Source organism: Pteropus vampyrus, unplaced genomic scaffold (genome assembly GCF_000151845.1).
Source record: "Pteropus vampyrus isolate Shadow unplaced genomic scaffold, Pvam_2.0 Scaffold1, whole genome shotgun sequence".
NCBI lineage: Eukaryota > Metazoa > Chordata > Mammalia > Chiroptera > Pteropodidae > Pteropus > Pteropus vampyrus.
The window spans coordinates 32,399,024-32,408,846 of NW_011888782.1; the positions used below are offsets into that span (position 1 = coordinate 32,399,024).

General features: G+C 35.6%; 1 protein-coding gene across 1 annotated transcript in view; it reads left to right on the plus strand.

The window, feature by feature from the left end:
• BTLA (B and T lymphocyte associated) overlaps positions 1-9,528 on the plus strand; it is a 28,671-nt gene extending 19,143 nt beyond the window's left edge. Inside the window, exons 3-6 of the mRNA XM_011380308.1 lie at positions 3,271-3,303; positions 4,436-4,576; positions 6,094-6,140; positions 9,188-9,528. Coding sequence (XP_011378610.1) covers positions 3,271-3,303; positions 4,436-4,576; positions 6,094-6,140; positions 9,188-9,463 — 497 coding nt within the window. The 3' untranslated portion in view covers positions 9,464-9,528. The remainder of the gene's footprint in view (positions 1-3,270; positions 3,304-4,435; positions 4,577-6,093; positions 6,141-9,187) is intronic.
• Positions 9,529-9,823: the final 295 nt, after the last annotated feature.

Sequence of the window (9,823 nt, forward strand, 5' to 3'; positions counted from 1 at the left end):
AATTCAGTAGAATAGAATCGAGAATCCAGAATAATCCATACTTCCTTTGTCAACTGATTTTTGACAAGAGTGCCAAGACCACTCAATGGGAAAAAGTAATTTCTTCAATAAATGGTGCTGATCAATCGGATATGAACATGCAAAAGAATGATTTGAATGTCTACCTCACACAATATACAGAAACAAATAAGTGAAAATGGACCTTATATTTAAATATGAGCTAGAACTATAAAATCTATGTATGTATAAAATCATAATACTGTTTCTTTAGAAGACAATATAGGACCAACTCTTTATGATCTTGGACTTGTCAATAGTTTTGGTGATATGATATCAAAAGCATAAGCAACAAAAGGAAAATAGATAACTTGTACCTCATCAAAATTAAAAACTTTTCTGTATCAAAGGACACTATCAAGAGAGTAAAAAGACAAAATACAAAATGTGAGAAAATATTTGCAAATCACATATCTGACAAGTGCCCAGAATATAGAAAGAATTCTTACAGCTCGACAACAAACAGACAATAAATTTTAAAACATGGGCAAAAGATTTGAATAGACATTTCTTAAAAGAAGACATGTAAATGACCAACATCTCTGCTTTTTTACAAGTAAGTGGCATAATGTCTGGCACATAGTGGGTGCTCGATAAAAATTTCTTTATAAGTAAATTAAATGACATAATCTATGCAAAGTGAAAAGATTGCCTTTAACTACCTGGAAAAGCCTCTATTGATGTACGGAATGAATGCTTCTGGAGAGCATTACATTATAAATTCACATAATGAGATAGAATATTAAATTTTTAAAGAAGTAATGCCTTTTTATCTGGCAAAATAAGTAAAAAAATAAGCAAAACTTGCAAAAACATTACTTCTGGGTCGATATTAATTATACTACTAAATATAAAATAATTAAGTACTACCAGATAATTTATGTAATGTTGATTGATATAATGTATAGCAAAATTAAATATAGTGACATTGAGTCCACCTTTCTTGGAAGAGAGCCTTCTTGTGTAATTTAGTCTTTCTTCATGGGAAACAATCCACTTCTGTACAAGAGAAAGGAGTTTAGTCAAATGTCTATCTTGTATTTGAGTCCTTCCATGACCACTACAAATGGTTGTACATTTTGTAAAGTGGCTGTTCTAGGGATCAAGTCCTAGACTTTAGAGAAATTAAGATTGATAATCTCTCTCCGTTGGGGAGGAGGGGGCTTAACTTCAGAGGAAAGGGAGGCAGCAGTTCCTCTTAAACTCTGTGTTCTGAGGAGACGTGCTTATTGGGATCAGACTGGGACAGAGTGTAAAGTACGATGTGGTCTAAAGGAAAGTTGAAGAGCTAAGTAGGAGACATTAAGGTCCTTTTAAATTTGTCTTTGAAGAGTTCTACTCTGCCTTCTTCCTATCATTTCCTTTTTTGTCACTTTGTTAACTAATACTACTGACCCCCATTGGGTATTCCCCAGGACTTTGCTTTGGCTTTCTATTCTTGTTTGTCAACAACTTTCCACTCTGTGATTTGTTCCCTCCTACAGCCTCTATGAGCATCTCAGACCTTTATTATCTTTCTTCTAAATAATTCCAGTTAATTATATGAACTCCTTGTCTTTAGTGTTTCCCATTTTGATCCATTTCAGCCAAAAAAAGCTTCCTGATAAACTTAATTTTCCTAATAAACTTCTTTTGTAATGTCACTCTTTTATTGAGTCTCCTAAAGAGCATTCTCAGTGCTTATAATATTAAGCTCTGAGAATGCTCAGAGCTTAATAATATTAGGCTCACGTTTGTTGACCAGCCTTCGAGACCTTCCATAGTCCATCTCCACCTTCTTTTCTGAACTGTTTCTGGAATCCATATAGAAACTCTCAACTTTAACCTAACAACCCTATTTGCTACTGACATGTCTTCACCACTGTCCTGCCTGTGCTGTTCTCATCACTCATGGGGTACCCATTTATCTGCCTCTACCTATCAAAATTATACCCCTCTTATCAAGCCCAGCTTATTTCCCAAGTTCTTAATAAAGACTTCCATATTTACCTTGGAGAAGTGATTTCTCTTTTCTAGCAATTTTTATGTAATTTCAGTTCTGTGCCTCTCAATTATTATACATTCCCTTGTACTATAATAATGTGTGAAAATGTTTTTTTTTTTTAACACATCAAGGATTATACTATCTTGGGAAGCAGGAAATGTGTCAAGGTTCTCGGGGGCATCTCTGCTTCCTTCACAAAAGTCAGATGAATTATTTATTAATTGGCTTTAAACTGAGTGTGGATTTTCCTTTCATGAAGCAATGAAAACAAACAACAGGAAAAGGGTCAAAGAAAATTTCATTCTCTTCTGTACCTGGAAGTACTCAGTGAACTAAGTATGAAGTGAGGAGAAGAATATATATTCTGAAATCATATTTAAGGATTGTGATTTTTGTAAATACATTTTAGAGGTATGATAAAAAATATTTTATTTTCTCCCTTTGAAATATTTTTCTTAGAGGGTATTGAGAATTTTCGTTTTCGTATCTGACTCTCATTTGCTTTTTATGTTTGAGTTAAAAATTGGTTTATGTAAGAACAAGGATGTGATAAAGTGAGGGCTTGGATACAGTTGAGAAAGCAATATTCTTCAAGAATGAACAAATGCTCTTTGCAAAGCAAAGTCTCAGAAGAAAATTTGACAGAGCTGGGGAAAAGTCATTGGAACATACAATGGCCTGTGACTCTGTCCTCCCCAGTCTGCCCTCATTCAGTTCCTGACTAGGAATTTCACACAGACAAGTGATCATTGTCTTAGCAGGAAAGTGGGGGCGGTATGAGTAGGCAGGAAGTGAGAGGCACAATCTTTGTTTCAGAAAGAGTATCCAGCATGTCATCAAAACCATCCTTTCCTTGTGGCTTTTCACACTCACTTGGAGTACATGCTGAGTGTATGTTCTAGGTACCAGAAATAATACAGGCTCCTGTACTGCTTCCATACGCTTAAGAAATGGAGAAGAGGGAGTCAAAGCAGAAAGTGAATGTTGTGTTGTATTTACACAGTCTTTCTTTGAGCCTCAAAATAAACTTAGGAATTTACTTTGTGTCTGTGATCTCAAAGTTACCTACAAACTACACAAACTGCCTTTTGCTGGATTATTGGATTCTCTGTTAGTGTGCAAATGCAGAAGTCCTCTCAGATACTAGCACTGATTTTGAACATATCCAAATATGCACCCACATTGTTTTTACCACCAAGTTCAATATTTATCTTGTTTTTCTATTTCAGAACACACTCAAAATGATTCAAAACTTCTAATAAGTAAGTAGCAAACTAGTCAAATAAAATTAAAAAAACTAAATTGTTTGATGACTTGAAAAATAATAAAAGTTAGATCTTTTCAATCAGTAGATTTGTTTGTATTAGGTGATCTATTGTGGGTACCTTCCTTCCTGTTCCTATCCATGCCCCTCCCCCAGATGACTGTGTCTGTCACCCTTGGGATTGATTTGGCTGCTTTCCCAACCTAAACAGCAGCTGCACCATGAACAATACAGCATTCGTTACCACTCTGAATTTCCAAACCACTTCATGCTCAGCTCTAGTAGCTCTTGACCATCTTTACCCTAAAAGCAAGCATATGGGTCGACCAATATATAACTATGTTAATATATTTAGAAATAAAGATTTTCTACATAAAAAAATTAACACAAGTACACAATTGAAGATACATTCTGACATTTTTTATTCTGTAATGTTTTATTTTTTAATGTTATTTATGATCTATTAAATTGTTTCATGACCCACAAATAAGTTGTAACTTACCATGGACAAAAAAGAGTCTTAATGCATGTTAATGTTGATCAAAAGTATTGAGCATCAGCCAAGAAAATGATATTTGGAGTTACTAAAATATCTGTAGATACCAAATAATTAGGTATTTGGAGCTACCAAAGAGTTACGAGACAATGGAAAAGCATTGTGTTAAAAGAACTTGAGTTTAATATCAGAAACATGTTGGCTTGAATCCCAATTGCTACTCAACAGCTGTCTGACCTTGGGCAAGTCTTGGAACAATAATACTTTTCTTTTCAAGGCATGGGACTAGATACAAAACAATGGCTTCCTTATTTTTCTTAAGTGATGAATATGAGAGTTAAATAAAACAATGTAAATGAAAGGGCTTTCTGAGAGCTTTATGAATATTGTTTTACGGGGGATTAACCATAGCAGAATAAGAATTTCAAAAGATAAACTATAACCCAGAGCCACCCACATACACTCAGCAATAAAGTAAGAGGTGGATGAGAGTCCTGAGGCCTGGGATTCCTAACGTCTACTGAAAGAGAAATGAAGGCATCAGCTGGAATTTTGTTCTAACTTGCAGAAGGTATTGCTGATCCTAATATATCTCAGATTTCCTAACTGTTTTTAGCATGGATTAACATTTCAGATACAACCAGTGCCCTAGAACCACCCTCCAAGGAACAGATGGAGGACAGGCGATGGATCCTTTATAGTTTGCTTCCTTTGGGAGGATTACCCTTACTCATCACCTGTTTCTGCCTATTCTATTGCCTGAGAAAGCACCAAGGTGGGTTCCATCTTCCCTCTGCTATTCTGTGCCACACATTTGGGGTTCAATTACCAGGACTGATATGTTTTAGTTGATTCCTGTTGTTTTGTTTCCCAGTATTCTGTAATAAACCATAGACAATGATTTCCTAGGGAACAACTCATCCTTCCACCTAAAACCAAATGAATTAATTCAGGTTCCTTCTCATCATGGTGAGGCATGCTCACTATAGCACAGTGCTCCAGCCAAGGGCTATGGTAAGGAGAAAACATGGCTGGGACTTACACATTCTAGATGTGTCAGTCTTAGATTTCTGTGAAAAGCTCTTCTAAACTTTAAGGATGTTGAAAGGGAGGTGGAAATAATCTCTCAGATCAACATGTCTGATTTGAGTTAGTTTGCCTCATTCTCTTTTTCACAGGCACATCATGCCAGACACACATACCCTTGTCTAAATGAAGACCCAGTGTCCTCAGAGGAAATTCATGTGCTTATACTTTCTATTGTCATCATAAAGACATTCTTGAATTGAACCCTCAGCCAACAATAACGCATTTGAAAATGTGGTTTTTGCTATGATGGGAGAGGTGTGATATTTTTAAAACATTTTTTTTTCTGCTTTTGTAAAAATTTCCTCAGTGTCAAAAGGAAACACTTAAATACAGTAAGAGACAGATGTATGGGGAATTCTGATCTAACTCTAGTATGAACAACATCAATTCTCTCTTTCCCTTTTTACCTCTCTGCCATTACCTCCCACCTCCTTTCCCACAACAGCAGCCACAGTGTACTTATAGAAACTAAGCTAGACAGAGAAACCCTTATTTTTTTAATAAGAGATCTCTTTGTCTGGGCAAAAGTGCTTTAGGTATTTTGTGGTGAGGACTTCCAGAGTCCAGAACCTTCTCAGAATACTGAGGGAATCTTCCGTAATCCCAACTCCACATCTGCAACTCCAAGTATCTTATCATAGTCCCTCTCTGTTTCATCACCTTTCCTAGGCTGCTGGAACTGCTCCCAGAACTTCAGAAAAAAGAGTTAAGGATAAATTCTTTGATTTACCATATCTAAAGTGAACTAGGCAGTAGGAGATCCTGGTTAGGTAGGTGACAGGACAGCAGTGCATCTGGCACTGAGTATAGAATGTTTCCAGAAAAGGATTTCTAGCCTTTTTAAAGTTATGTATTAGATCCTGCCCCTTCCCATTGAATATGCTGGAGGGCTTTTTGGGGGTGAGAGGAGAAGAACCAGTGAATGAAATGGGTACCATGAATTCTCACATACTGAGATGTGTGTGCCATGCTAGTCACAATGTATAAACAAGCTGAAACTAATAATAACACTGTCACTGGCACGCAAGTGAGTGGGCATGAGTGGAGGGGCATTCCACCTCTGCTCTACGGACTGAATTTCAACCTAGCAGTCTGATTCATAAACCATATTCTTTCCACAACCCTAATTTATAGGAACTTGGGGAAGAATTTTATGTTGTCCTTTGCTCCCTTTGGTTTCTTATTTTTCTTTTTGAATTCCAGGGAAGCAAAAGGAGCCTTCTGACACAGAAGAAAGGGAAATTAATCTGGTATGTTCAATGTATCTGTTAAAACAAATGCAATCTATGTTATGTTAACATTTATATATATATATATTTTAATTTGAGTCTCTATAACACCATGCGCCAGGCAATATTTTAAGTACTATATATATTGACTTACTTTAAAAATATGTTTATTTTACATTCACTTTCATCTGCAGCAAAGATTCTTCAGGATTAACAAGTCTCAAAGTAAGTGGTCCTTTGGAAGAGCATGGATGGCAGTGTAGGCTCTAAGCAAAAAGTTCAGAGGCTGAATCAGAGACTGAACTATATAAGCATGGCTCTGATCTTGGCCTGTTATGTGATGTGACTTCAGGCTACTCATTTTCACATAAATAGCTTAAAGTCATCTGGAAGAGAGTTGAGAGTTAATGACAAAATAAAACACAAATAATTTCATAAAATGAGGTACGAATCACATCAGCAGATAAAGAAGCATGATTACAGATCTAATTACTATGTGAAAGTCCTTCATAATGTGTGTGGGTTCATCAGGGAAGAGGCTTCGCAGTCAAAGGAATGGATGTTTTGGAGGCAGTGCCAACTTTTCCTACAAGTTCTTGGAATATAAATTTAGGTTTTTCTTTTGGGTTCAGTATTGTGTAAATAGTGGAATGCAAAAAAGAAAGCAAGATGGGGCAATATATTTCTAAAAGTATTTTTTATGTAACTCTTTAGTTAAAAACATACTTTAGTCATAAATGAGGTACCACAAAGGAACTTGTGTGTGTGTGTGTGTGTTTTAGTAAACCAGAGTAGAGATAAAGATGTAGTAACCTTCTTGAAAGTTCTTGAAATGCCAGAAGCAGATATAGCTAATAATTCTACATATAATATTAAAGAGCACTAAGCATTCTCTACCAGTTGCCTAATTTTAAATCACCCCCTCCCCCGCAAAAAAAAATCAACTTTATAAACCAGTATTAAATTTTTAGTAAGCATTAGTAGACATCATTGTAATGGGTGCTAAGATTTTGTTTCCTCAAGTAAAAAAAATTTCTTAAATATTATTCCTTTCTTCCCATAGTGAACAGAAACAACAAACTACATTTTATTACAATCAGGCCTGAGAGCTATGGAACCATTTAAAACATTAATCTAAATGATTTATTGTGCAAGTAAAGCCAGGGATGGTTAAAATGTAGTCGTATTTCTTCCTGTGTAACCTGGGCAAATTATTTACAATTTGAACTTGAATTAAATAGAGGTTTTTCTGTGCATGCCATTATTTGGGAATTTTATTTTAAGGTGTTCATGTCTTTCACAGGAATTCACAGTTTTGCCCTATTTAAATCGTCAAACATTTCAGAAAACAATCAAAGAGATGCCATATTAGATCTTTGAGACTAAGGATTCTTAAGAAGGTATTTGTATAAGAACCATGGAATAGAAATCCCAAGCAGGAATAGGAACTGGGAACAACATGGCAGGTACATATAAAAGCCAAAGTTCTCATCTTATTCCATCTTGGTCCTGTAAAAGTACTTGTATACTAAAAATTACTGAATTGTACACTTAAAAAGTAAATTTTAAGGTATGCAAATTAGGTCTCAATACATTTTTTTAAAAAAGTGCTGTAAACTGTAAAGTGCCAAACAAATATAGAGTAGGATGGCTGCTTTGGTGTTGGTCATCTCTACCCACCATAGCTTGATGCACTAGCCATGTGGCACCCACTCACTTTAATGAGGTTCCCAAAAGATAACTTCATCCACAGAACACCATATTTTACCCCATTCATTCTAACAAGGTTTTCCATAGAAACAAGCCATCTTTTGAGAAGGAGCCAGGTAACTGAGTTAACAGACTTATGCCAATTGAAAAGTACAACAGGGACCTTGTTGTATATTGAGGGTTATGGCTATTTATTAAGTCACATGACAGTCTCCTTCAGTGCTCCTCCAGAGACTTTAACCTATGAGTGGAGGTTGGGGCACTTGCCATCAGAGAGAAGATACAGGGAAGCTTAAAGCAATTCCTGCCTCTTTCAGTCAACCAACTTTAGTGTTATTTAGTGGGCAGCCACCTCATCAGAGGGAGGCAGTTAGTACCTAATTTCTCAGGATAGGGCTAGACTTGCTTGTGCAGTAGAACTCTGCTAAGGATGAGAAGTAGATGTAGCACTGCATGCATCACAATGAGAACAACAAAGGACCAGGCAAGGCATGTAGACTGTCAAGGACTATGGACCTGATACTTTAGAGGAGTTAGGCCAAACTTCAAGAACATAAATTGGCATAATTGGAATTTTAAAAAATTGAAATAACAACCCTTAGCATTAACATGACATCTTTATATTTTTATAGCTGGGTTCCCTTGATTGCTAGGAGGCAAACAGATAACTGAAAAGAGAGAAAAACAGCAAGACCCATTTTACTTTTATTTTTCATAAGTTCACCTATTTTTCAGAAGCTCTAAGATATTTGACTCTATTTGAAAATGTAAGAATTTTCTTATGATAGAAATAACAATTAGAATATTTTAAAACTTTTTCTAGGCTTGGCCATCTTAAAAAAAAAAAATGGACAGCAAATTTCCAATTCCAGGTCTCAAACCATAGTAACATATCTTGGATAACTCATAATATTTATTTTTCTGCTCTCTCAGAAGGTATCCATTTTGCTTTATCTTTAATGTTTTTATTCTAATCTGTGTTAATACTATTATGTTGTAAGCTGCTTGAAGTTCTTGTGGGATGTTTTCTGCTTTTTTCATTAATTTGAGCTGTGGTTTTCATTTTAAAGAGGGATTGAAAAGCATTTTATGACATCAAAAGTGATCAATAATAAAGCACAAAATAACTATTTGGGAGGAATACAGTAGTCCTTAAGCCTTTCATCCATTAATAAGTGAGAATCTGTTAAAAAAAAAAGAAAAGGTATCAACAGCATGTATGAGAGTTGATTTTTTCCATGTGTATTGACTCATTTTAGCCTGCACTCATAGTTTGCTAATTAATATTTAAGTGGTAATTAAATTTAAATGGTAACTAAAGCAGCCTTTTTTTTTTTTTTTTTTTTTTTCTGTTACAGATTGATGTTCCCCAGCCCTTCAGGAGTGAGCAAACTGAACTGAGCACCAGGCAAAATTCCCAAACACTGCCATCAGATACTAGAATTTATGATAATGATCCCTGTTTTAAGGTCCAGGAAGAATCTGAGGTTCATTCTAAGCCATGTCTTGAGGAAAACAAACAGGGCATTGTTTATGCTTCACTGAATCACTCTGTCATAGGAATGAACCCAAGACAGGCAAGAAACATGAAAGAAGCACCGACAGAATATGCAGCTATATGTGTGAGGAGTTAAATCTGGTCCTGATCTCCCACCAATGATCATTGAACGATCACCATGTCAACACCATTGTCTGAAACCAACAGAATATCAAATAATATTCCTTGACCTGAGAATTTCACTTTAAGGAGGTTCATGCTGGTGCTTGTGTCCTAAGGGTTCACAGGACAAAGGACTAAAACTTCTCCCAGAAACTTCTTTGGGAGCCTTTTATACTGTAGCCATGAACAACAAAACCTTCTCTTTAAAACTGAGTGATACTATGAATAGCAAAGTAGTAGAACATTTTAACTTAGCTACATTTTACCCAACATACAAACTCTATATTTTCTTTGGAGCTATCAGAAAGACATGTAGGGAAGAGAGATATATTAT